The 26,908-nt window shown below is 34.9% G+C and overlaps 3 protein-coding genes across 16 annotated transcripts; 1 reads left to right on the plus strand and 2 right to left on the minus strand.

The window, feature by feature from the left end:
• Window positions 1–533: 533 nt before the first annotated feature.
• On the minus strand, window positions 534–6,162 carry LOC143302977 (venom serine protease Bi-VSP-like). 8 transcript variants are annotated; one of them, XM_076620430.1, is made up of 11 exons: window positions 5,828–6,162; window positions 5,570–5,665; window positions 5,347–5,498; window positions 4,964–5,018; window positions 3,522–4,266; window positions 3,214–3,309; window positions 2,859–3,137; window positions 2,515–2,783; window positions 2,335–2,431; window positions 1,565–2,172; window positions 534–1,420 (listed from the first exon to the last, which is right to left on the minus strand). In XM_076620430.1, exons 1-2 carry the CDS (start codon window positions 6,057–6,059, stop codon window positions 5,586–5,588), a joined length of 312 nt encoding a protein of 103 aa, XP_076476545.1. In that variant the 5' UTR covers window positions 6,060–6,162; the 3' UTR covers window positions 534–1,420; window positions 1,565–2,172; window positions 2,335–2,431; window positions 2,515–2,783; window positions 2,859–3,137; window positions 3,214–3,309; window positions 3,522–4,266; window positions 4,964–5,018; window positions 5,347–5,498; window positions 5,570–5,585. The 8 variants fall into 7 exon arrangements, with proteins under 8 accessions (XP_076476545.1, XP_076476548.1, XP_076476550.1 ...); XM_076620433.1 differs by having other exon boundaries at window positions 1,565–1,991; window positions 2,069–2,172; window positions 5,347–5,665; XM_076620435.1 differs by having other exon boundaries at window positions 5,347–5,665; window positions 5,828–6,025; window positions 6,097–6,143.
• On the plus strand, window positions 4,195–25,089 carry LOC117165401 (katanin p60 ATPase-containing subunit A-like 2). Of its 6 annotated transcripts, none has more exons than XM_076620370.1 (8): window positions 4,195–4,268; window positions 21,715–21,785; window positions 22,210–22,399; window positions 22,489–22,777; window positions 22,954–23,122; window positions 23,177–23,289; window positions 23,503–23,702; window positions 23,853–25,089. In XM_076620370.1, the coding sequence occupies exons 2-8, from the start codon at window positions 21,782–21,784 to the stop codon at window positions 24,211–24,213; spliced, it is 1,326 nt and encodes a 441-aa protein (XP_076476485.1). In that variant the 5' UTR covers window positions 4,195–4,268; window positions 21,715–21,781; the 3' UTR covers window positions 24,214–25,089. The 6 variants fall into 6 exon arrangements, with proteins under 6 accessions (XP_076476485.1, XP_076476480.1, XP_076476483.1 ...); XM_076620365.1 differs by lacking the exon at window positions 4,195–4,268 and adding an exon at window positions 19,610–19,944; XM_076620368.1 differs by lacking the exon at window positions 4,195–4,268 and adding an exon at window positions 19,610–19,944 and having other exon boundaries at window positions 23,029–23,122.
• A 548-nt stretch (window positions 25,090–25,637) lies between these two features.
• Window positions 25,638–26,475, minus strand: LOC143302973 (uncharacterized). 2 transcript variants are annotated; one of them, XM_076620410.1, is made up of 3 exons: window positions 26,250–26,475; window positions 25,881–26,178; window positions 25,638–25,760 (listed from the first exon to the last, which is right to left on the minus strand). In XM_076620410.1, exons 2-3 carry the CDS (start codon window positions 26,000–26,002, stop codon window positions 25,664–25,666), a joined length of 219 nt encoding a protein of 72 aa, XP_076476525.1. In that variant the 5' UTR covers window positions 26,003–26,178; window positions 26,250–26,475; the 3' UTR covers window positions 25,638–25,663. The 2 variants fall into 2 exon arrangements, with proteins under 2 accessions (XP_076476525.1, XP_076476524.1); XM_076620409.1 differs by having other exon boundaries at window positions 25,647–25,760; window positions 25,881–26,475.
• Between the last annotated feature and the right edge of the window lie 433 nt (window positions 26,476–26,908).

Genomic DNA, 26,908 nt, shown 5'->3' on the forward strand with positions numbered 1-26,908 from the left:
TATTTTAACGCAAGGACAGGAAAGTTATTATATATTTCCCATCCATTATTTGAATCGTTGTGAAGTGTAACGAATTATATTCGATTCGAGGAGATGTTAATGAATTACCCATTTCATATGTAATTACATGGAAATAAAAATCATTGCAAAAATAATTGATCTAATGACAACGGAATTTCCAATATTTTTTTGTTTCGTCACGTCTTTTTCATAATATATCTTTTATAGGTACGTGATTTATTAATCGTTCGAATGGAAATAATTATTCGTATAATATTCAAATGATTCTAGCCATAAAATAAATTAAAACGATACCTGTAATGCAATCTGCGTATGACGTCAACCTCGATCTATGCTTATACAAGAAATTTTATCAATCAATGACTAGATATACAATAATCAAATATTATAAAATTTCCTGAAAACCTTTAGGTGTTAATATCTTTAATATTTGCAAGTTATTGTTTAGCGCTAATTAGTTAGAATGTAACAAGTGGTGTACCAGAATTGAGATAATTAAGCCACACGAACAATCTTATTTAGATCTTTTTAATTTTTTAATTCTCTTTTGCTCCAATACTTCGTAAAATTAATCTTCGTTAGCTACTACACTTCATAGAATGACAAGAGATAATTTTTCTTATATAACGTTTCATTCATAAAATCTATCATTAAAGTATATCTTCATAAAAATATCATTCCATACTAACGGTATATTTGGTGTCATACGAGATAACAGTTACCAGTGATGACATATGTAACTTTATAAAGATATCTCGTTTTATTATATATTAAAAGAATGTACTCATTGCTGCTATATTTCAGATGAAAAAAAGGAGGCAACGATTTTACAGTAAAATCGTTCGTTTACAACTGATTCATTTACATTTCATGATAATACTGTGCATTCTGAATATGCTATGATTTGGTTTAAAATAATAAATAGTCCATTCTTGCATACTATTGCTCCGGCTTTACTTGTATTTTCGATATTGGTATAAATAGAAAGACAATTAATGTCGTTCGAGTCTATTTTCGGATCATTTATATTACGTTTAATCCATATAGTTATTATATGAGACATAGTATCGTAAAATTTGGAAGAATAAAACGTTCGTACAGGATGTACATTTTATAAGAACTCCAACAAATCTGCGTGTGCACCTAAAATACAAACCGATAGTGATTGTTCATAAGTTTATATACATTATCTAATGTCAATCGAAGGTATCAATTCTTTTTCTCCATAAGAGTACTTTTTCATTTATATGTGTTCAAAAATACACGTGTTCAACCGTGAAGCATATGTCACCTACAACGAAAAAGAGTTTTCCTATACTTAATATTTCCTTTGTATACCTATGAAAGTCTATTCTTCGCGTAGTATGAAATTATGAATAAATCTGGAATATTGTTCAATCTGAAAAGAAAAATAACTTATTGACATCATTCATTGATACGAGATTCAGAATGTTTGTTTTGTCTTGCAGAGAAAGAAGGCAGCCCTTTCTTTTAATGTGAAATAGAAAGCGAAAATTTGAAAACAGATTTTTTGGAAATTTACTTGCAAATATCGTTTTCAATATCGTGATTTTCTTCCCAATGGTACTGTACTTTCAAATTTTCCAGTATCCCTCTAAAAACAAAAAGTCGAACCTCGTTATCATTAACATAGGCATTACAAGGAAGAGAAGTATTAGAAAGCAGCTCCTTTTTATTATGGATTTCTTTATAATCGTGTAAATAAGAAATTCCGGAAATTTTTTCCTCAAGAATTTAATTCTTGTGTTTTGATTGATAATTATTACACTGCATACTAACTTTTCGCATACTGTTCGCGTCTAACAATTTCCTAATAATAACTACTTCAAAATTACATATGTTCTTGCACGAATTCAAAAGTACGTATGATACAATTACAATTGATTCTAAAATAATAATTATTTAAAGATATTAAGATACCAATTAAACGTTTCACTATATTTCAAAATCTGGAACAACAAATTTTTATTTATAAAAAATGAAACTGTGGTTATATATTCTTTGTCATGATGCTATTTCTTATTACCATGTCGACATTTTTTAAAATTCATTTTGTTATCTCTACGCAATATGAAAATTCATATACTGCTTAATATTTTTTCATATTATCCATCCACCGCATGATATCTCCTGAAAAATCAAAATATTAATGTTATATTATTACAATGCTTCTTAAATTTCAATTTTTGACAAATTTGAAATCCAATATATTTTGCACAATTATTATTTATCAAAAAATTCTAAGTTAGTAACTTTCTTTTCAAATGGCAAATAACATATACTTTGACTTACCTGTAAGTTTTTGTTCCTAATCATCATTTCCTCTTATAGAACATCATTATTGTTCTTATAATTACTACCAGTGTCATAGATATTGTAGTGGCTACAACTGAATTAATAGAAAATGACAAATAACTGTGTATAACACTAACACATAACTGTGTATAACAATGACACGTAACTTTTACTTACATATCAGTCGATAAGGGATTACTGTGATATCCTGTTGATGTTTCTTAAGGCACTTGATTAGGTGTGATACGGTATCATTCCTTACGGTATACTGTAGATAAGTATTTTAGAAAATGACAAGAATAAATCTAAATTATTCAGAGGTTCCAGTTTCGGCTTAGACATAAATACAGGACCATTTGCAAAGAAGAAAGGGTGCGTTTCTACAGCCTCGTTATAGTAACCATGAATACCAATCTCTGAATTACTGGTTACTAAACATAAATATCCTATAAAATTTAATATATTTCTTTAATTTTTAATACATACATGAGTTAGTAGTTCTAAATTATGAATCATCCTACCTGTGATATTACACTTTTCCTTATAATATCATCACTCAAGTGAACAACATTAAGATCATGTAAACCATGTCATCCTATCTTACTGTGAAGATACTTAGTTATGTTATCTAACATTATAAAAATATCATCAAATTCAAGTCCTTTTATTCACATCACATGGTCACGACGATCTGGTTCTTCGTTATATAATGTTCTAAAATTTGTCGTACATATAGGATGTACAAACCGTGATATCAAGGTATCAGTTCTTCCTTCCCAAGGGACAGTTTCATTAAAATTCTGATAGAATTAAAAATTAATTATTAATATTCTAACAATCATATATGTTAAATACATTATAGTCAACGATATATACCTGAGCGAATGTAGGGGTGATTCCTTGATAATTATAAATGTCATCAGCCCACATCATTGTGCCACTTCTTTGTACTCCAGCCTCTAGATTAACAGCCTAAACAAACATACAAAATTTTATAGAAGCTGTACAAAATATAGTATATATGCGCAATATTGAAGCGTTCAAGGGGATATAAAGGTAATGTACATCACATACACGTGTACTCTCATGCAACAAAATACAATTAGATTTAATAGTATAAGCTCTTTTATTCATCATAATAGATTGGAAATTTAAGTGTCTTACGAGGGTGAGTAAAAAGTTACCCGCTCTGTCGGTGTAGAATTTATTTTAAGCAATTGTCAAAAAAGACATACATCATTTTTTGACATAATCACTCAATTTCTGTATACACTTTGTCCATTTGCTGAAGGACCTTCGTATTTTCTCGTTAAAAAATGTTTTGGGCTGAGCTGCGAACCACGAATGCATCGTCGTCTTCACCTTTTCATCAGCTTTCTCGGCATCCATCTCGCACAAACTTTTTAAAACCCAAATCTGTCGTGCGCTATTGCATAAGCAGAGCCGTGGCTGATTTGCAAATGATTTGCCACATTATCCAGCGTCACTCGTCTATTCCATAGAGCATAAGTTCATGAGCACGTTCAATGTTGTCATCGTGGATGTGGACGGGCGTCCAGCTGTTTTTTCATAACACTTGTGCGATCTTCTTTGAACTTTTGTGCCCATTCAAACACACTTCGTGACAAAACACTTTCTCCATAATGTGCATTAAATCTTTGATAAATATAGGCATCAATCATAACCTTCGACCACAAGAAACGAATCACAGCATCCTACACTGTTTTCCTGCAAATCACCATTGCAAAGCGCCATTACTCCAGCAACGGTCACAAACGAATTGACGTAACACAATGAAACCTACGCAGCAGCACTGAACAGATATTGACGTCATACGAAGAGTGCAGATGGATCAATACGGTCGACAGAAGTTTTAACTATCTGGAGTGCGGATAAATTTTTACCGAGAGTCGTATAGGAATCTATAATCTGTAAGTACACCTTTGGCTGAATGGAAATTTCTCTTACATATTGTTAAAAATGCAGAAACAGTGTATTGAATTGGAAAGTGATAAAAAATAAGCGAAGTTTCGAGGTTGCATGTGATTGCATGAGTACACAGGACGTTTTTAGCGAATAAAAAATAATTTTGAAAGACACGAGACTTATCTTGTATTTTATGCACTCTCTGTGTCCGAATCTCCAGAAGCTCTCTATCTTATGAAGTGTTTTAGATTAGCCGGAAAATTTTGTATGTACATGCAAGAAGTATACGATCTAAGTGGAATATTCCATTATTCTCTTGATACAACAGAAACGAAATTTACAGAACTTCTCAGAAAGTTGGTTTATTATTACCAAATTAATAGAATTAATATACGTTTATCATCTTTACATACCTAAGTCGTGGAGGTTTATCGTGCGTAAAAAATTAGTGTCGTTTCAAAGTTACATTTCGTACATTTTAAGCCTATAATTTGTAACGTACAAAACAATGTAAGTTTGAGCTGTTTCTTATCTCCACAATAAGAAAATCCAACTTTACGTTTTTTACACAATGATATTTATGGAACAGTAATATCATATTATTGCATCGCTTGGAGAATGAAGTCAAGGTACGATGTGATCCTAGTGTAAACGCTGGGATAGCCAGCTGTGCCGCACTTATAAGCGTAAGACACAATACCTATTAAATACGAGGTTAATTCATGTTGTATCAGCAGTGGTCCACCGCGGTCAGCCTGAAAGGATCGTTAAATTTTTAATCAAAGATACTGAAATATATCGATCGAATTGTATTGAAATTATACTTGTATACAGTAATAATCTTCTATTGATTTGTGTATTGAAATACTCCAATTTATAATGTACATGTTATATGTATTTTGAGCAAAACTAAGATTAGAAGGAAATTAGATTAAATACCATAATGAGGTGTGAGAAGTGGGAAAAACTATGGAATTGTGTTTATCTATTATTTCTAATGCTTAAGACGTCGATTTGATGTTAATTCGAATTGACGTGTCTTCAGATACCGTATAGTTTGTAGTAACTCTGTAACTTAATTACCGTACAAGAATCTCCACCCTGAGCATGTTCGGCGCATATTATACCATCAGTGATATCAGGTGCATTAGGAAATTTGGAATAAGCTATTTTGCATTCGGCGTTCTTAATCACTGGCATTTGTACTTCCATTAATGCATTACGTCGTGGTCGTCCTACGAAGAAGATAAGAAAGATATTTAAGACTGAAACTGTTTAATTTTATTATAAAATTGATATCACTTACTATATCTTAATGCTCCCTATGCAGCAACAAGGGGGTTATAGCCGACGAAGTTGCTCTTTCGTAGGGGCTCTTTCGTACAAATGGGATATACGTACCCTGAAAAATAAAAAAATAAATGAAAATGCCTGAAACGAATGACCAAAAGTATCAGAAAGAATTGTACACGCTTTATGACACAATATATGTGTACAGTAAGAAATTTCAGGATATGATACTTCAGTAATTCTCAATAGCATATATATATATTTGAGGACTTACTCGAAAATGGCACCTCCTCCATCAATGTAAGAATGGCAATATTATGATTGTGTATGTTTTCTATTCCATCCATATGTGCACAATGTGCTGCGGTCAAAACATGCCTAGCCGATATCAGGGAACCTCTGCACTTCCATAGTGGTTTGTCTGGGTTTCGGGGATTACGAAAACCTAATGCAGCGATCCATGGCCAAGCGCCTAAAATGCAATAGTCATAGTTGTTAATATACATAATTTTTTCTCACATAACGAGTATCAACGATTATTACCTATTCGATATTCGATCATACAACAGACGATAAGTACATACGTACAAATACTCTGAAATAGAGATTTGATAAAGACAGAAATTAAATTTTTATTCCAGTGGAATACAAATTATTAAATAATTCTATATAATTCCTATTTGAACTATACTGAACTATAAAGTTCAAACGTGTAATTTCTGCCCTAACAGTTTTTGATCTCTATCCATATTATTACTCCTATATCAATTTTTTATTTCAAGCAAAAAGATACTCTTCCTAACATGAAGTAAAAGAAAGAAATTATTTAAGTTAATAAGTAAAGTTACTACCGATAAAATCATAGCATTATTATTTAGTCTAATTGAAATGTACATTGATGTGCTGTTTAATGCCTTTAAAGTTCATTCTTTGCAGTAAATGGCTTATTATTAATCGGAAAGAAAGATATAAAACGCACCAAGTTCAGCTGGTTTACCATCGACCAGCCTGGTATGAGAGACGTTGCTAAAACCACAGTATGGTGGTCGCCAAGCCTTATACTTATACACAGTTTTTGTTAAAATTTCTCTCTTCTCTTTGTTTGGATCGTCCGAACAGGAAACGATCGTAACATTGCCCTGGTATCTGCACACTGATCGTCTATAAAAATCGGTGGCTGTACGGTACTGTATCTGCCATATTTCTTGCAGAGGTTTACATTTTCTGTAGTCAAGGCACCTGCCTTCTTGATTGTCCGGTGTGGTACATTCTGGATCAAACAATTTTAAAACATTTATACAGTTCAAAGATGCGTAAGAAAGCGACACCGATTACTCAGCTTTCGAAGTAAAAAGCCGATCAAGTCCACCGGATTGCCCTACAGACACGTATTAATCCGTAAGAGTTAGTCATCATGTTGATAATAATTATCTAAAGGAACTCACGTGAAAATATAAAATTTTAATTGATTAGATATTGTGTTAGCCATACTTAAGAAAGAAAATGAAAATGAATGAAATGAAAGAAAAGGACTACCTTCAACCTCATTTTTTAAATAAACACTTTGTCAGTTTTGCGGTAAATAAATTCTTAGGAATTCAGGACAGTTTTTAGTGAATCATTTTGTTTCGACCGTTCGCGGAGAGACGCGATCGCGGGATAGCACGTCAACGAGAGTTGTAAGTTCCCGTTACGATTAAATAATCGACGCCACGAATTGATCGATCCCCTTATTTCGATTATGATAATAAGGGTAGTTCAATGAAATTCCACAGAATTAACACAAATAAATTAATGTTTATTTCAACAACTTATTAACTAGAAAGATATAAATGGAACAAAAAAAATGTAACTGCGTTTTGGTTGATAAGTAATGCGCGACATACCACATGTGTTGACGGTTCGACTTCTCGAAAAGTTCTGAACGCCTTTCGATTTTTTTCGTTTTTTCTGGAAGGCGACTCCCACTACGTTCGGATCACGCCACATTCTTTTACGCGAGGTAAAATACGGGCCACGAGTCGACGTTTCTGGAAGTCGCCCTGCTTAATGAACCATGCGCTTGCCACTACAATGTTTGTTTGCCGGGCAGACGCGACGATCCGTCTGCGACATTATAGTGCCGCGATCGATAGTTAAGAATATGACCTATGGTAAGCCGCATGGCGTAACATTCTCCCCCCGTTGAGAGGGTACCGATCAAACTAGCGAGGTGTGTTTGAAGTTCCCATCTTATTTCGTCTCGGTGGCTAGTTGTTCGGGTTTCTCGAGATCGGGTTGAATTGGCAGTGGGACAAGCCTTTTGACGCCCCGATCCAAAATGCTCTTTGCCGTCTGAACTGTAGCTGTCCGGATGACACCATCGGCGCCTGGATGAACCTTGATAACTCGACCCAGAGGCCAATGCATGGAGGGAACGTTGTCTTCTCTGAGGATGACGATTGTGCCCTTTTGGATGCTGTGTCCACCCTTGCTCCATTTATTGCGGTTGGTTAGCTCGTTCAAATACTCCTTATGCCAGCGGTTCCAAAAATGTTGTTTAAGCTGTTGGATATGCTGCCATTTGTAGAGTCGGTTCGATGGAATGTCCCTGAAATCTCGATCACGTAAGCACATTAATGAATCGCCAATGAGGAAATGTCCGGGAATGAGGGCTAGGAGATCATTTGGATCGGTGGAGATAGAAGTTAGCGGGCGGGAATTGAGGACTGCTTCTATTTCTATGATAAGAGTATTACGGTGTTAAGCTCATATGTTTCTGTTTCTCCACTCGCGCTGCGCCATAATATCCTTTGATATTTCCGATCCTCTGGTCGTACGAGGAATTGCCGATACATTTTCTCGATGTCGCCAGTGAGTACGTACTGATGAGCGCGGAATCTAATTAATATACAAAATAAATTGTGAATTGATTCGAGAATATAGGATTTCCCCATTTTCATGATTATCGTGATTTTTGTATAAATATATTTTTTAAGATACTAATAATTAGGTACTTATAAATTAGTATTATCAATTATTTTGCATTTATAATTCCACCTCTAGTATAAGTGTTAATTGAAAACTAACTTTACGTTTCAAAAAGTACTAGCAAAGTCGTTGAGTAACAAGCCACTGATGCTAACACAAATAGCATTGTCGTAATTAAATATTTCTAAATATTCATTTTTCATTTTGAACCTGTAGAAACAATTTATTATATATACTATTAGCTAAGTAATTGCATATTTAATTAAGTCGAAATATAAAACTTAGTTATTTTAATAATTTAGAAAATAAAAAACTGACAAACATTTCAATTTAATTTATGGTTGGAACAAAAGACAGTTATTTTTCATTAATTGAAATATCGCAATGCAGAGTACTTTCCAAAATACGCCGAGAGTATTCCTGATGGTGAAACGAGCGTTGCTTCATCGAACGCAACTAAAGAAAACAACATCTATGTAGTTGGTGGTACGATGCCTGAAATAGAGGGCGATAAATTGTACAATACCTGTACTATTTGGAGTCCCGATGGAACTTTGATAGCAAGACACCGAAAGGTAAGTAATATATTCATTTATGGCTTTGAATTTGAAAATATTGGGGTGAAGAAAGTGACTCTATCTAGGAATAATTTAGGAATATACATATGTACATACGTATACTATAACCAATTCAATAATTTACGGTTTATAAAATACGTTATGATACGGGAAACGCCCATTTCTGTTGTAATGTGTAATATAAATTTTTCACATACGAAAATACTTATTTTTTCTCCTTTTTAAACATTATTAAATGTTAAGATTTTTTAATAAAAGAAAGTGATAAAAACGCTGTCAGTTATTAAATAAAAAATAATTAAAGTTTAGGAGTTGGTAACTTTGATATTAAATTACAAAAGTTGCAGCAATAGAATTAGCGACTACATTTTTATGTTATTAGGTACATCTATTCGACATCGACATTCCTAATAAGATTACTTTTCGAGAGTGATTCACTCAGTCCTGGTAACTCCCTAACGACGTTCGATGTGAAGGGCTGCAAAAAAGGTGTTGGCATTTGCTATGATATTAGATTCGAGGAAATGGCACGCATTTATCGGAACAAAGGTACAGTAACTTAATCGATCAATACTTAACTAGCAAAAAATTAAATATCTTTCTTAAATATATTCTATATAAAATTAATATAATCTGTAACTCTGTATAAAAAGAAGCTTAATTTAAAAAACCAGTATATTTGCTGAAAATGAAACAAATAAAAGAATTAAAAGCACAATAAGAGGACTGTCCTCGCATATTCAGAAATGATGGAATGTGAACCGTGCAACTACGAAGTTAATTGGTATTCGGTGGCTTCATATTTCCTGCTTCTCTGGGTTAGGTAGCCAAATGCTGATATATCCAGCGGCATTCAATATGACCACTGGACCACTGCACTGGTCATTACTTCAGCGTTTCAGAGCGAATGACAATCAATTATACGTTGCCTGCATATCACCGGCTCGTGTTCCTTAAGCAAGTTACGTCGCATGGGGACATACACAGTTGGCCCATCCCTGGGGAAAGATTCTTTACGATTTGGAAACTCAAGAGAATATGGCAGTCACCGATATCAAAAAAAAAAAAAAAAAAAAAAACTGGCGAACCGTGTGTTACCACAACGAGACACACGATGCTACTTGTCGCTTTAAATTGTGCCGCAACTCGTTTTTGAGATCTTTGCCAGGGGCGCGTTAAAACATGCTGAAAATATATTTCTGGCTTTTCTGGGGTTTAACTGAAGTATGACAAATAACGTTGTAAAACATATGTACTTATGACTTACAGAGTAATTGAGTGTACAAAATATATAGTATACAAAATAGCCAGCGATTTAGGGCTTTAAAAGATCAAAAGAAAAGAAAAGAAAAGAAAAGAAAAGAAAAGAAAAGAAGAAAGATAATATATTGTGGCAGTCTAAGTCGATCTAAGAAAATAGATAAAGGGAGGGAGGGGCAAAGCTAGTTAATCTGGAAAGAATCCAAGCGTCAATTTCAAGCATTTACAGAGAATCAAGCGGGCTGGTTAAAGTCGTGAGTTGAGCAATTATCCCGCGTTAGGTTCAATCAGGTTAGTCCCACGCGAAATTGATCCAACCATGCGAAAACGAGTGTATTCTGATTTCTGTCGCAGATACTTCTGGCTAGTGCAGTACCTACACGGTGGTTGTTGAAATAGCCGCTTCTCATCTATTTTCCGCAGCGCGGACATCATCCTTTGATCCCTTACGACTAACGAAGTTTTCGAAGATGTACGGCAGTTTGAGATTCTACTTGAAAATGATCATGATTGCGGTCTGTGTGCCGTCTGCTCTTCTTTTTGTCCTTCCGTTAAAGACTGGTAAGTTGATACTGATTAATTATGCGATCGAAACCCTATATAATGGCTACAAAAATGCCGCTAATATAATATTCCTTCTTTCTTGTATCTGCCTGCCTCTCAGGTCGTTTTACTAATTACAATAAGTAATTTCGACATGATATATACATTACTACATAAGTTATATATAAAACATGTATATTATACACTTGCCTACTGACTGATATGAATTTCTTTCGGTCTCGAATGCGTTAAAAGAGAGCGCAAAGAAGTCGAAATTACTTATTGTAATTAGTAAAACGACCTGAGAGGCAGACAGATACAAGAAAGAAGGAATATTATATTAGCGGCATTTTTGTAGCCATTATATATGGTTTCGATCGCATAATTAATCAGTATCAACTTACCAGTCTTTAACGGAAGGACAAAAAGAAGAGCAGACGGCACACAGATCGCAATCATGATCATTTTCAAGTAGAATCTCAAACTGCCGTACATCTTCGAAAACTTCGTTAGTCGTAAGGGATCAAAGGATGATGTCCGCGCTGCGGAAAATAGATGAGAAGCGGCTATTTCAACAACCACCGTGTAGGTACTGCACTAGCCAGAAGTATCTGCGACAGAAATCAGAATACACTCGTTTTCGCATGGTTGGATCAATTTCGCGTGGGACTAACCTGATTGAACCTAACGCGGGATAATTGCTCAACTCACGACTTTAACCAGCCCGCTTGATTCTCTGTAAATGCTTGAAATTGACGCTTGGATTCTTTCCAGATTAACTAGCTTTGCCCCTCCCTCCCTTTATCTATTTTCTTAGATCGACTTAGACTGCCACAACATATTATCTTTCTTCTTTTCTTTTCTTTTCTTTTGAACTTTTAAAGCCCTAAATCGCTGGCTATTTTGTATACTATATATTTTGTACACTCAATTACTCTGTAAGTCATAAGTACATATGTTTTACAACGTTATTTGTCATATTTCAGTTAAACCCCAGAAAAGCCAGAAATATATTTTCAGCATGTTTTAACGCGCCCCTGGCAAAGATCTCAAAAACGAGTTGCGGCACAATTTAAAGCGACAAGTAGCATCGCGTGTCTCGTTGTGGTAACACACGGTTCGCCAGCTTTTTAAAAGCGCTCTCCGACTGCTTTTTCCTCTCTTCCCTGTCTCTTCCTTTTTCCTTAACAAGCGAAATCATTTTCGCGAGGACGAGAGTACGGAAATGACGTACTGGCAATTTTGTTTTGTGATAATACAAGCAGCTCGGTTTCAGTGAATTAAACTTGGCCCCAAGCTTCTACTTATCTACCTTCCTTTCCTTTATTTTCCCTTCTATATCGGTTTTGCGGTTTTCCACATTTCCATCACAATAAACCATGTTTTTTCTAGATTTTACATGTTAGCCAATGATTCACGGCAAAAGCGTCGACTGTAAAAATATTTGTAGTTGCAATAGCAAGAAGTATGTTTTCTCAAATAGAAAATATTGGGAGCGTACACGCTGGCAAAACAATTCATGAATAGCTCGTCCTCTGCTTGTTATTTGTTTCGATACTGTTAGCAAACAAATTCATGAAACATACTGGTATAGCGTAAAATGAACATAAAAGTTTTGCGTACACTTGAGAGCTGAACTTTGGTTGTTATACGTATATTATACATATACGCACACAGTTATGTATATGTATATATATATAGAAAATTCCATAGAACTTTGAGCTTAATAACATATTAAAATCATTAACATTAAGGAGGTGAACTTTACTTACCAATTATCAAAGTTTCTTCCGCCAAATAATACATAAAAATTGAAAAAGATAATGTAACTAGTATTAACTTTTTTTTGTGTTATAATTTGAATCACTCGATTTATCCGACTGAGGATGGTCGATCGCAATCTCAATTTATACGTATTCTCATCGCATGAAATAGATCACATGAGGGATTTTCAAAAGTCGATGGAATATTAATCGCGATTAATTATTTGTAGGTGTATTCTGTGCGGCTAAAGCAGTCACCTAATGAATTATTGAGTACCAGGAATGTTAGCGGTAAACAGGATTGCGGCTATGAATGATTCTCTAATGTCTATATTAGAGATGAATTTGATAATTTATCCTCATAATATGCAATCCGCTTTTAAGTGGAAATCATAATTAACAATTTCTGTTTGATTAAATATGAAGAGCAGATAAATCGATACGCTTAAATCAATATTAGAATTTCTTAACATTTTTATCAAATATTTTAGCACTGTAAAAGCGTCGTAGTAGAGAAATATTAGGTTGTTCCAAAAGTTTCTTTCGTTTTATAAGAAAGTAATAGATGTACAACATTTTTCGTTTTATATTATTTTATTGAATTACGTGTGATCCACCTTTTTCCAATTTAATGTAAAATAATATAGAATAACATAAAACAAAATATGTTGTGCATCTGTCATTTCTTTATAAAACGAAAGAAACTTGGGACAACCTAATAGGAATTTACTTTTATTATCCATTATAAAAATGGATTGTTAATCCTCTAGGAGATACGAACAATATAATTACAATTAATAAGGAATAAGCTAGCATAACTTAAACCAGCTTTTGCAGAAAGCTATTAGCTAAAGATGTTTATTAAACAATGACAACATGAATTTTCTTAAGTACCCCATTTGGTACTTAATCTACTTCGTAAGTACCGTGTGTCCTAGCCTTCAAAGGATGCAATTTTAACCAGAATGTTTCACATTACTTACCCGTATTATTTCCTTGTAATATAATTTATATTTACATTATCTACGTTACGTAACATTCTACGCGTCAATGTAATGTGATTTTTATTTCTAATCGAAGTTATTCAAAATTTGTAGTATCTCAATAAAAAATTAACAGCCTGCAAAAACTTCACAGAAGCATTAGTATCTTCGAAACTATTGAATTCAAATGGCTAATATTCCTTAACAATATGCACTCGACGACGTTTATCGAGAGAAGTATGTGGCGTAATAGTTAAACTTTCAATTCATATACATATATCGTTTATGAAAAAGTAGTCATTCTGCTTTTGTGATCTGTGACACACTATAAATTCTCATAAGCTAACTAACGCCTAATCTTCTGTAACGTATTAATATAATATAGGTATGTATATCTCGACTTTGAGCAACCAATTGGTGCTAAATAAGCTTTAGTACATACTTCTTACACATAACAAAAGACCAGTTAACATCTCTGCTCTTAAAAGAAAAACGAAAGAAGCTCTGAAAAGCTGCAGAGTTCAGGTCGAATAACACCAGCTCAGATAAATGACCCTCTAACTTACCTTTGTCCTCATCGACGTCGGTGATTTTAAAGCTAGTTATAAAGTGCACTTCTCAGCCAGCGTCCACGGCAGTCAATATTATTTAACGGGTCTTAACGCGATGTAAAAAGGGAAAAAGGAGGAAAGAAAGAACAGGGAAGCAAAGAGAAGAAACGAATTTTTCATTTTCTCGAAACTGGATCAAGTTTCAGGCTGCTCGCCAAAGAGTCTGTAGCTAACGAGACAAGATTAGACAAACCACGCTTTAAAATTCCCACAGAACTATAATAATCCTCGAAATCAATACGATTCGTCGATCCATCGCCTGATTAAAAAATGAGATAGGATGAAGCTCACTAGTCGGCCTTTGAACTTTCAATAGCGCTTACGGCTCGTATACTCTAGTTTGAATGCTACAATGTAAGCCAAGTCAGCTGTAACTAGCGTTCGCGTGATTGTCGCTATCTATTATTCACGCGTTACACGTTCACCAGACAAACGCGTCTACCGGTTGACATTGTTTTCTGTCCTGAGTTTCAAAGCAATTATGTTGCTTCGTGTAATCAAATCTCGCCAAACTAACGATAAGTTCTTGTTTGATCTTACACAGTTATTAAAACTATACAAGTTAAACCAATCTAGCCTAAACAAGTAATGTCGTTATATATTCTTTTTTAAATCTATATATTGTTTAATAAATCGTGGTTAGGATATAGTAGCTGACAAAAATATTCGGACAAATATATTTGTAGAAACATTTTAAGAGTGTATTATGCATAGTGGCACTATTTAATACTGTACTGTGACTATCATGGTCGTGTTGGTATTATTCGAAACTAATCTGAAAATCTGTATGGAATTTGTAAGATATTTAGTACGAGTACTGTGCATTACTGATATGTACACAACCGAGACGAGATAACGAAGGTACTGCTCTCCATCGTTCATCGCTACGCGTTGCTAATAGCAACGTATAATGCATATATATCTCGCAAAAACCATAAAAGTACCCAATGGAACCACGTTTAATATTTGATAATAATGTCCCATTACAGTTTCGTCATTTTCAATTAATTAAACACGACCCTCTCTTTAAAAATTAGAAGATAAAATACGTAATACAAATCTACTCGAAATCTTTTAAACCTTACGGACGACTACTTATGGTCTTTAAAAGCAGCAGGGATTAGCAGAATATTAACTGCGGATTTTTCTTGGACCGCAGCATGCAATATGAAATATGGTTATTAAAATGTACACTGAAAATTTCATATCCATAATATACTCGTGCTTGTAGGACCTTGAAAATGAATTCTTAACCCAAATAGTCGACCGCGATATTCTAGAAATTTTGTGAAGCTGACGTCAATACCAATATGTACCGTCGTTGTGCTATTATTTCGTGATAAGCCGCATTGATTGCACTTCCATTTCACGGAATTAATTTTTCCACACAAAAAGTGATAACGATAATCGAAAAAAGAAAAATATACTACCACTTTTCGTATCAGCATACACAAGCGCACTCGATTTTACACGAGTATACAATTTGCAAATTCGACGGAACGATCGGATTTAATTATTTTTTCGATATTTCAGGCATCAAGTTTTATTTACACATCGAACGTTGAAATACGGCGAAATACAAAATGTACAAACCACTCTGGACATTAATTAACTTTAAACGTTATTGATTAATTAAAGAAACCAACCATTGTGTTGATTTTTACATTTTGAAAAATTGTTATCCACTTTTGCTTTGTTTAAAAATTGAAAAAAAATACTTTTATTGTAAGTCACGAGTATTTCTTTTATTTATTTAAACTTTAGATCAAATATTACAATTTATAAATATATCATTTATTTAGATATACTTGTAATATCTGTTTTATAAGTTTGTACAACCATTTATCTATTTATCTATTTTATTTGCACATAATCTTTATAGACTGATTTTGTAAAGAATAAAAAATTGTGATTCTATTTAAAAACGATCGTGTCAGACTCAAGTGATAAGCGATATATATTTCAGCGATATATATATATATATTCAGATTTCACCATCACATAAACGGTGCTATTGGAAACGTTTCACAATAGACGTCTTATAAGCGCCTGCGATGTCCGTCATATGTAAAGCTATACCACTGAATCACGGCCGCCATTTAGTGATTAAGGTCGATCACTTAGAGTTGTTAATCCGACATAATGGCGAGCAATACATCGAAGACATTATTGGAAACACAGTTACAGTTTAATTTCATTGAGCTTATTTGCAAATAAATGTGTACAATATATTTTAGAGGTTTTAAATATTATTGCTGACTAAACGTCTCGTCTGCGCATCATCTTTCTTTAACTTTTTTTGCATTTTCTTATCGACGCATGAAGACGAAATGCGTAAATTTTATTATTTATTTAAACATTACTATATTGTGCTCAAAGTAGCGGAATATCGTCCTATTATCAATATATGAAGAACTAAAAGAATTAAAAAAGAATTAAAAAAATATGTAGTTCAATCAATACTTCGTGTATTTTTCTATCTCCACAAGACAATATCCGGACCAGTTACGCTTACAGTATCAACAAAGATTTGTCCAGCCATACGGAATAAGTCGTACTCAGTAGTTTAAAAGTATTAACCGCACGAACTCCAGAAACACTTTTGAAGTAACTTTCGAACCAATAAATCCCCGAACTAAGAACTGTCATATTTCGTCTCTATTTATCGAATATTGCGAGAAAATGCAAAAAAAAAGAAGTTAAATAGAAAAAGTACTTGGAAACTTAAAAGAAAAAATCTCGAAAAATCTCTTAATACTTTTTACTGTCGTCTTGAGACGCACCATATGTTAAGCTTCTTCGTAGTTACAACTTTTACCGCAGATGTAACGAACTGACAAATGCTTTGAATGGCGCGCGCGCGTCAACGCCTACACTTAAATTTTAAATAAATGTTTTTAAATAAATGTTTAAAATAATACATTAAATGTATTAACTTTCTTGCGCAATTTCATTTAATTTCTTACGATATGGAGGGTTTAATTACGTTTAAGATATCTATTTGAATCTTTTAAATTCGAAGTTTTTTAAAAAATTACCTTAAACTTTATAAAATTAAATCGTTTTTCCACTTTGTTGTATCATAAAATAGTTACTTAAATTCAAACCTTACCGTCGTCTTGAAATATTCTATATTTTCCTCGTCTTAAAAAATCTCCCTACAGAAAGAATAAAGAAGAATAAATTCCCATACGTTAAATTTCGCGTGATTGATGGAATACATAACGATAACGAGAACTAACTAGCGACAATAAGCAACCATTAGCAAGACAACTGGCGACTATAACTGTCGTCTCTATGATGTATGGCGACTAAGGAGAACAGCCAGCAACTACGGATTACATGTAACAACCAACTGCCCCACTTCTAAAAGGCAACTAACTTGCAAACCCTTTGATGGTTTCTGTAGCGTGATATACCCCTTGAACGTGGTTAAAGAATGTGGTCGCCGCTGGACGGCGGTTTGACAGCAGAGCGATCTCGCCAATTCAAAGCTTGACATTACAAACTACCGAGAATCATTAGGCTCGTTATCGAGCATCTAGCTTTCAGAAGGTGCTTTATCATATGATATGACTTCACGATATTTTTATAGCAAGAAGAATGGCCAACCTCTAACAAAACAAATTTTTACTAAGTGCTGCATGTGAGCTGCAGGCCGGCCTACTAGGGAAATTTGACGAATGAATAAACTAAAATATATACGAATATATTCGTTATATCATAAAATGCCCGCATTATGTTCTCTAACACCATAGAGGAAACTAAATTTATATATTAAAAAATTGGAATACCTGTTATAAGAGAGTTAATTAAATTCTAACCTATCGATGACTCCATAAAAACCTTTATTTCCTAAAAATGTATATCTTCCAAATTCTCCTTAGAAAGTCTCATAGAGAAAATATGAAACCTGAAAAGTACATCACGCTGATGCCTCGATCAACCCTCGTGCTTCGCAGTCCATGTGTCCGAGCGATGAATTCCCTCCAAACAAGGAAAAACCAAAGGGAGGTTAGGTCTTCTTCGAAGGACGTGAGAGGGTAAGGGAAGCAACGGGAACGATGATCACGCGATATACTGGCGGCGTACGTATAGAACGGCTGTTGCGAGAGAGTTCGCAAGAAACAAGAAGAAAAAAGGAATCGTAAGCCGACGCGACTATACGCTGTCGACGGACAAACAGCGACTGAGCCTAACTGAAACGAACTCTGTCGCAGTATGAGCACAGGCTACGTTCGCGGGTCGATCGAACACGTTCTGCGCCTTTCCTCGGCACCAGCGTCAAAACCACCCTCGACGAGCGCAACGCACTGGTGCACCTGCAATATTAACCACTGGTCTTTCCTTTTTCGCGCGATATTATATCAACACCTATGATACCATTTCAAAGACTGCAATCAAAACATTAAATACCGCATTAAAGCCATACAATAATTCGCAATATTCATTCGTAAACGTTATTGTATATGTGCTTAATTAATCGTTATTATGTTTCGAATGATTTACTACCTCATATTCCATAAGCAGATATATGGTTCATTTTCATCTCAAGTACGATATAATTTGTAACAAATATTTATAATTCACAATGTAAAATATTTATAATTCATTGGAAATATTATTCTATCACGGTATAGTGGTCAAATTTCACATAAATCACAAACATATGGTAGTCAAAAGCTATACTCACGACATGACAAATCATGATGATGTCATGAAAAATGGCGTCCGTCCATATATATTCAAACGCAACGAACAAGTTCGAACTTTTCGAGAATAAACGATTTGTTCGATAACATCTGTCGCGAGCTTCTCTTCCTTTAACGATAACAATTGACAACTAAAGCTCGAGAGGCTCGTAAGGATGAACAGCGACGAGTATCTAGAAGCTATGTACTCACCTGGGCAAGGAGACTCCAACACCAAGGACGTTGGAAGTTTCGAGAAGCGAAGATGGAAACTGAAGTAGCACGTCAGGTCAACTCTGGCAACGTCAACGCCGTTAGCCGCGCTGGAAACACTCGTTTCCGGCCGATCACGAAAGTTAAGCAGCAGCGGTCACGGAGCGGTCTAGGATGGGTGACCGCTCCGTGAGGCGTTGACGAAAGAAGGAAGGAGGCGCACCGAAGCCATTTTTCCGGGACCATCCAAGGAGCACGAGGCAGGCAGAAGCCCCCGAGACACAGGACTACCCTGGGAAAACACCGATGGATCTGATATTTCTTATAGTCGGGTGGCGGCTGGCCGGTGCCCGCGACACTAGCCAGTTCGCCGATCCGGTGCGGAAATTTCGGAGAAGTTGGTGGCCCCCACGGAGTCCTGTGAGCATCCCGACGGAGCTGATATTCTCTCATAGACGGATGGCAGCTGGCGGTGTCCGCGGCACCTGCCAGTGCGCCGATCCGGTGCGGAGAATTTTCGGAGAAGTTAGTGGGCCCCACGCCTGCCAGGACCACGTCGAACCAGGAAGAGGCGTCAGGGGACGGGGTCCCAGGATGACGCAGCAGGAGCGAGGCGCTGGGGGGCGTGGTTCCCCCCCAGCGGTCCAAGAAGAGCAGGACGCCTCCCTTCGACAAAGAAGGAGAGATAGACGCCCGGGGGCAACCGGAGTAATTCGGGAGAGATCCCGGGTGCATCTCGACTCAGGCGTCAGGACAGGCCACCGTGGAGGTTTTAGCCGGTAAGAATCCGGCACTACCCAGCGCCCTCTCCCCGGAGGGGCGCGGGGTGCCTATGAAGGTTTCCTCCACGAAAAAAAAAAAAAAAAAAAAAGGTCAACTCTGGCAAAAACTGCTAAAGAAAGAAAAATCCAACTAATTTGTTTCCAACAATAAAATGAAATTAATTTGTTTCACAAATTATTAACTGGATATTATTCAAAAATTATTCAAAATTCGCTTGATTGATTCACGGCCCGGACACTTGGGTCATACCATTTTGGTAATGGACGAAAATGGCAGAAGGAAGAACGACCGTTTTTTTCATATTTCTCTTTCCCCGGGAAACGAAAGAATGCCCGAGCACCTTGTTTCATTTCTTCTCGACATCAATTTCAATCTTTTTAAACGAAATATAATCTGAACGATGAAAAGTTCATTCAAATAATGCTCCGCGCCAGACACTCACGAAAATTAAGAAGAAACACGGAAAATTCGCGAATAAAACGGATTTCTTTGTCCCAGTGAGATAATAAATCTCGTACACGTATTGGTTTTTAAAATCAATATATCCACCAATGTGCACTCGTTTAACAAGGGTGATGGAACGTGCCAAAAATCTCTCAAGACGGTCTTGGCAACGGAAGAGTCGAAAATGTCACAATTATGAATGAAAAATTCGAATAGTTGCTGATTTTACAGTCGAAACCGATAAAGAACTCCAGATATTCCCCCAATTAATTTACAATAAATTCGCGAAAATGATCGATTGCTGACGTCATTGTATTCTAGAAAGATTGTAAAACGATAAGAATTTATTGAAAAAACTTATATTCGATGATAACACTTCTAATAAGAGTACTAAGAGGAGCGATTCTGTACTCACCTTCCTGCCTCGAAGTACCGAACGCAATTAACCGTCCGCCCAGGATGGAACCGTTCGGAACTTTTGTAAGTCACTGCACGGCCGCTGCTTATGGTGGAAATGTAATAGATATAAGTACAGAGCGCGTGAGCGAACTAAAAACGCGATAGAGAAGTAGAGAGAGGATGTTCCGTCCTTGTCTAATGACGCGCACTTGTACAGGAAATATGTAACAGCGGTATACGAGCAGCGTCAGTGTCCACTAGTGTGCATGCCTGATTAAACAAGGACAGGAAGTATCTATACATGGTGTTCTCTTTCTATTTCCATGTTGCATCCATCTTACTATACAGTACACACACTCAGCTATTCTGTCATTATATTTTTGCGTTGCTTATGTGTGAACCAAACATTTCCATGACAACAAATCGTTTGTCTCTTGTTTGATGCTCGGTTTTCAACGGAGTTGAAAGAATTTTTTAAGAGAAACGTAATGGACGGGTTGTTTTTAAAGTAATAAACGGAAATTCTCGTATCCATTGAGAAACGATAGGCGATTTGAAAGTGTCACTATGAACGGTGATTTATCGATGCAAGGTAGTATGAATAAGATATTTTATAATCTGCGAAAAAAGGTAAGGAATATTCTAGATTTTAGATTTTAGAATTTCCACGTCGCAGACGAGTGTGTTTTGTTATTTGATTTGTAATATTGCTGCAGTTCTCTTAATAGCTGTTCGTTTCATGCGATACTCGCACATAGTATCTATGACTTTTGCTTCTAACAATTTTTATAATTAGGCTGTATCAAATATTTTTAACGTTCGTGTTTCATGAAAAATCATGTGTAACTCGTTGAATTCGCAAATGTAACAAAAAATTACATGAAAAACCTTATATTATTGTAATGAAAAAATAATTATATTAGGAGGAGAGTCGTATTTCGGAACGTCATCGGAACATATTATACCTTGTATGCGATTATTTGGAACACAATGGGTGAGTATATTATAATTAAAATATATTCCTAGTTCCAATTCTTTTGAATAGTGTCAGTGACCAATCGAAATAGAAATCAGTGGACATTATGGAAAGAGAAGGCGAAACCAAATTTGAAAATTCGACATCGATAATTCAGTAGTTAAGAATAACTCAATCGATTATGTAGATTAACTAGTTATAAACAAATATATGAAGTATAAATTCAAATTATTCTTATCCATCTAAAAATTGGAAATTAAAAAGCAGAAGACAAGAAATTATCTTCGAGGATTTATATAGTAAATACATTCTTTTGCCTGTCTTACCTAGAGATAAAACAGTTGTTTGATGGTTATCTTATAGTGTTCAGTCATTGCGAAAAATATTTTTAATTAGTTAAAAACTATAATTAATTAAAAACTACATTTTTTTATGTATATAGACGTTAGCGATGTATTATTCCGGGAAGCTCGTCTATCTCCCGAACATCGGGTTTGCGACAACATCGATTTGGAAATTATCGTTGCAGAGTATGAAAATTATTACAAGATGAAATTTCAAAAATATCCCATATTGTGTAAGAAAATAACTGGAAGGGAAATGACGAGGGAAGTGACAAATGCAAGCAAAACGTAAGAATTTAAATTATTTAACGATATTAAACGGTATTCAACGTATTCAACGTATCGTATTCAACGTATCGTATTACAATATGATCCAGTGTTTGCAGAAGTATTGAGACAAAAGCCAAATCTGTTAGTAAACAAGCGAGAAGTGAGCCTGTGAAAGAGACGAATCTACAGCAGAAGATAACTGATGACAATACGAATCATATTAATCTCGCAATGACAGTGACGTCAATATTCCCCAATGAGAGTGATGGACGTTCATCAGAAGAGCTATTTAACGTCCCAATGGAACAATCCATGCAATCGAAGATATTGAAATGCATTGAAAAGCTTTATTCAGATAATCCGGAATTACGAAAGATTGCTGAGGACATCTCATGCGTAAGTTATTTTCGATTAATATACGTATCGTAAAGCTTTTAAACGATAAAATTCCCGTCGATAAACCGTCCAATGTATATCGACGATGACGTGATTTCAGTAACGCTTCAAATATCAAATTACGTAACACTTACTTAATATAGAGAAGACGCCATTTTATCTTTGTATCCTGACAGGAGATCATAGTAAACAAATTAAATGTACATTGGGATGACGTTATAGGCCTAGAGGAATGTAAAACCGCTGTTAAGGAGGCCGTTGTGTATCCCCTTAAGTATCATATCTTTTTTGATGGCCCGTTTTCCCCCTGGAAAGGTATTTTGCTGTACGGCCCACCTGGTACAGGTAAGATACTCGTATTCTTTTCATTTCTGTATAGTTCATAAATATACAAAACAGGGAAAACGAAGTTAGCGAAGGCAGTCGCGACAGAATGCCATTGCACCTTTTTTAACATAACTGCCAGCTCATTGGTCAGCAAATGGAGAGGCGATTCCGAGAAGTATATACGTGTAAGTTGCTTTGTCTATGTAAGTTTCTTTGTTCCTTTGTCTATGAAGGAGAGATTCTAGGTATAAAAAGATTTGATTTTATTTTTCGTCATTTATATATAAGTAGAATAGTTGTTTGGAAAACGAAATGATATCATATTCTTGATGAGGCAATGAATTTAAGGAATTTCGAATATAATATTTAATGAATAATACATTTGTTAAACTGAACAGGTTTTATTTGAACTTGCCTATAGTCATTCGCCTACAATTATTTTTATCGACGAGATTGACTGGATCGCCACAAATAAAGGAGACTGTATATTGTCTGAACCTGCAAAGAGATTCAGATCAGAACTTCTTTCTAGATTGGATGGATTAGTGTCTAATGAGAATTCTAATGTAGTTCTTCTGGCTACAACTAATTCCCCTTGGTACGTATATCACGTTATTTCAATGTTTTCTAAGTAGAAAATATCGTAATATTTCTCCAAATTCCAAATATGTTATTGTGTTGTTTGAAGTATTCCTTCATTATTATTAGTATAATAGAACGATAATATTTATTGTAAACATGTTATTAGGGGCATTGATGCAGCTTTACTCAGGCGTCTTGAAAAGCAAATATACGTATCATTACCCAATGAAGTTGCTCGACTTGGTATATTCAAATTATACCTTAGCAACCACTTATTAGAAAATACAGATATTGTAAACCACATAGTAAAATGTACTGAAAGATATTCTTGTGCAGATATAAAATTGCTTTGTAAGCAAGCGTGGCTACTAGAAATAAGCCCGATATGGAGGAGACTTGAAGAGAAAGAAACACCTGTTACCACTTTGAAATATGAATTAAAAAGTTATGAAATATTAGCAAAATTGTTAAAAAAAATGTCACCTACAGTTATGCAAATAGATAAATATGATACGTGGAACAAATAAATACGCAATCGTAAGGACAGATATTGAAAAATATAAATAAATGGATTATCGTTCGAGAAATCATTCGCATGTGTGTGCATGTGTGTATGCGCGCATGTGTGTGCGCGCATGTGTGTCATGTGTGTCATGTGTGTGCGTGTGTGTGCGTGTGTGTGCGCGCACGCGCTATAGGCTAAGTTTAAAATGTTCGGTTGTATTATATCCTTGTATTATATATGTCGGAGATGAAAGGAAAACCGGAGCGTTCCCTTTGCAATTTTGAGGAAGCCTTCTAATGCTTTAGCCTAGATTTTATCATAACTGTAATTAAGCAATTGTCATTTGTAATTGTTTGATATTTGTGAAAGCGAAAGTGGGTTCGAGGTGACAACTGGTCGCCGAACGTAGCCACGGTCACGGGATAAACGTTTTGCCTGACGAAGGTGTGGATCGGTTGTATTGTTCTCCCTAGAAATCACATAGAATTGTACTTTAGAGACGTCGATATAATGGGACACACGTTGTATTAGGAATCAATCTCCAGACAGAAACTGCCTAGTAACGGCGTTTGAATCTTTCTCGATGTTTCCAAAGAGTATACAACAAACTTTTGACAGAAATTGCCTAGCAACAACGATTGGAACCTTCTCGATGTTTCCAGCGAGCATATAACAAACAAATGCAGTCGTATAGCGAAAAAGATTTTCATCAGATATTCATTCGTGTGATCGCCTTGGAAAGTGATACATCGAGCAATTTACCGAGTGTCTCAGCAATTGTATTTTGTGTTTAAAATTATTCGACACATAGTAAAGAGTTATCCCGTTGACCGTGGATTCGTTTGAACCCCGGAACATTGTTAATAGCGTTAATTAAATTCATTATTCGTGAAACCTATCAATCGTTAATCTCATTATACGTTAAATTCATTATTCGTAAGACATATTATTCGTTCCTCTTATTGTTCGTTAAACTTATTAATCTTTAATCTAATTATTAGTTAAACTTATCGTTTGTTAATCTTATTATTTATTAAACTCATTATTCATAATATTTCGTAAAATCTTTTTTATTCGCGTAAATATATTCTGTTTCGTAAAACAATGGCTAATTCAAACGAAGGATCATTACGCGCCTTAAATCCTAATGATAACCCGACATATATATGTGAGTGTATTTTATCAAAAATATGTTTTTTATGTTTTCTTATCTTAGTAATTATTTTTAAAAAAGTCTTAAAGTCTTATATGAAAATAAAGCTGTTCTTTATTTCAAATAATTGAAGTAAATAAATACAATGAGTTTTATATTTTATTATATCTTATATTATTGTTATATTGTTATTGAAAAAATTGATATAATCAACAGTTCTTCCTGTTCTCTTGATTGTTTCTTGCTTGTTTCAAACCATAATAATACCCTACAAAAGAAATAACATAATCCATTGAAAATTTAATATACAATAAAATACTTATATGAAATAATTACCTGTGTAATATACCATGTAACCACTAATATACCATGACATCAACATACTTGAAAGTGCGTCTGTATCATTATCTGGTAATCTAGTACATTTTATTAAAATTTCGTATTTTTTTTCCAAATAAAATGTTAAACTTATTCCAAATTACTTATTAATATTAGAAGTATTCAGCATTCCATTAGAATTTTTAAATTGTACTTACTTGGCCATTAATTGTGGTGGCAAAGGAGGTGCAGGTGGCATTATATCAGTCATCGAATTGAAAGATGGTCCCGGTATGAAGTGATGTTTATACGCATTTGCTTCTTCAGAGTCACAATCCATTTTTTCTACATTATATTTTTTCGAATTTACATTTGTAGAAAAATTAGTCTCACAAGTCTCATCGTTCTCTTCATTGAATTTCTCTTCCAAAGCTTTCTTTTGTTGTGCTATTTGACTTTGCAAACCTTCTGATTCTAAAAGAGAACTCAACTCGACTTTCTCTGTATTACCATAGCCTAAACACAGAGTAAAAGAAATTTTTGTCATTTAATAGAATGACTGAGTGCCATTCAGTTACTGTCCTTACAGGCAATGTATTAGAATTTCCCGTGCATAAATGTATATGTATAAATGTTTGCCTTGATATATGTAGTAATAATCACTCGTCTAATGAGGAGAATTATATTCCAAGCAGCTAATAATGAACAATAAGTAACATGCATGTTTATGGTTCATGACCCTATATCCCACGGGTCTCCCCATAGACATTGACAGGTACTCCTGCCCAGTTAAGGACCTGCTGAATGACACTGTGATAGATTATGCGAAAGCCTTTACTTCATATATATATGTATTTTTACTACATTTCTTAATTGACATAACCATCATGCTAAAGGTATTACCTACAAATTTTACAACACACGTGCTGTTGAGGTTATTCGGTGTGTAAACAGAGAAAACACGTGGATAAATTGTAAGGTAGAAAATATATTTAAATAGAAGTGTAATAAGTAAAAATACAATTTGAGCTGGTCCAGATCCGCACGCTAGCTGTGTTACCTAATAACTGAAAAACCCCGAAGCCAACGTCGCCTGTCTACTGTTTATGGCCTGACTTCGTCGCAGTCTTTTGTCTACACGTTGTCGATGGCTTCAGTGCTTGAGAAAACTAAAAAAGACCAGATGTAGAGTTTTCTTAGAAGTGGTAACCACTTCAACACCCTCCCTAAAACTCTACATCCCTAC

This window comes from Bombus vancouverensis, chromosome 8 (assembly GCF_051014615.1).
Source record: "Bombus vancouverensis nearcticus chromosome 8, iyBomVanc1_principal, whole genome shotgun sequence".
In the NCBI taxonomy this organism is placed as follows: domain Eukaryota; kingdom Metazoa; phylum Arthropoda; class Insecta; order Hymenoptera; family Apidae; genus Bombus; species Bombus vancouverensis.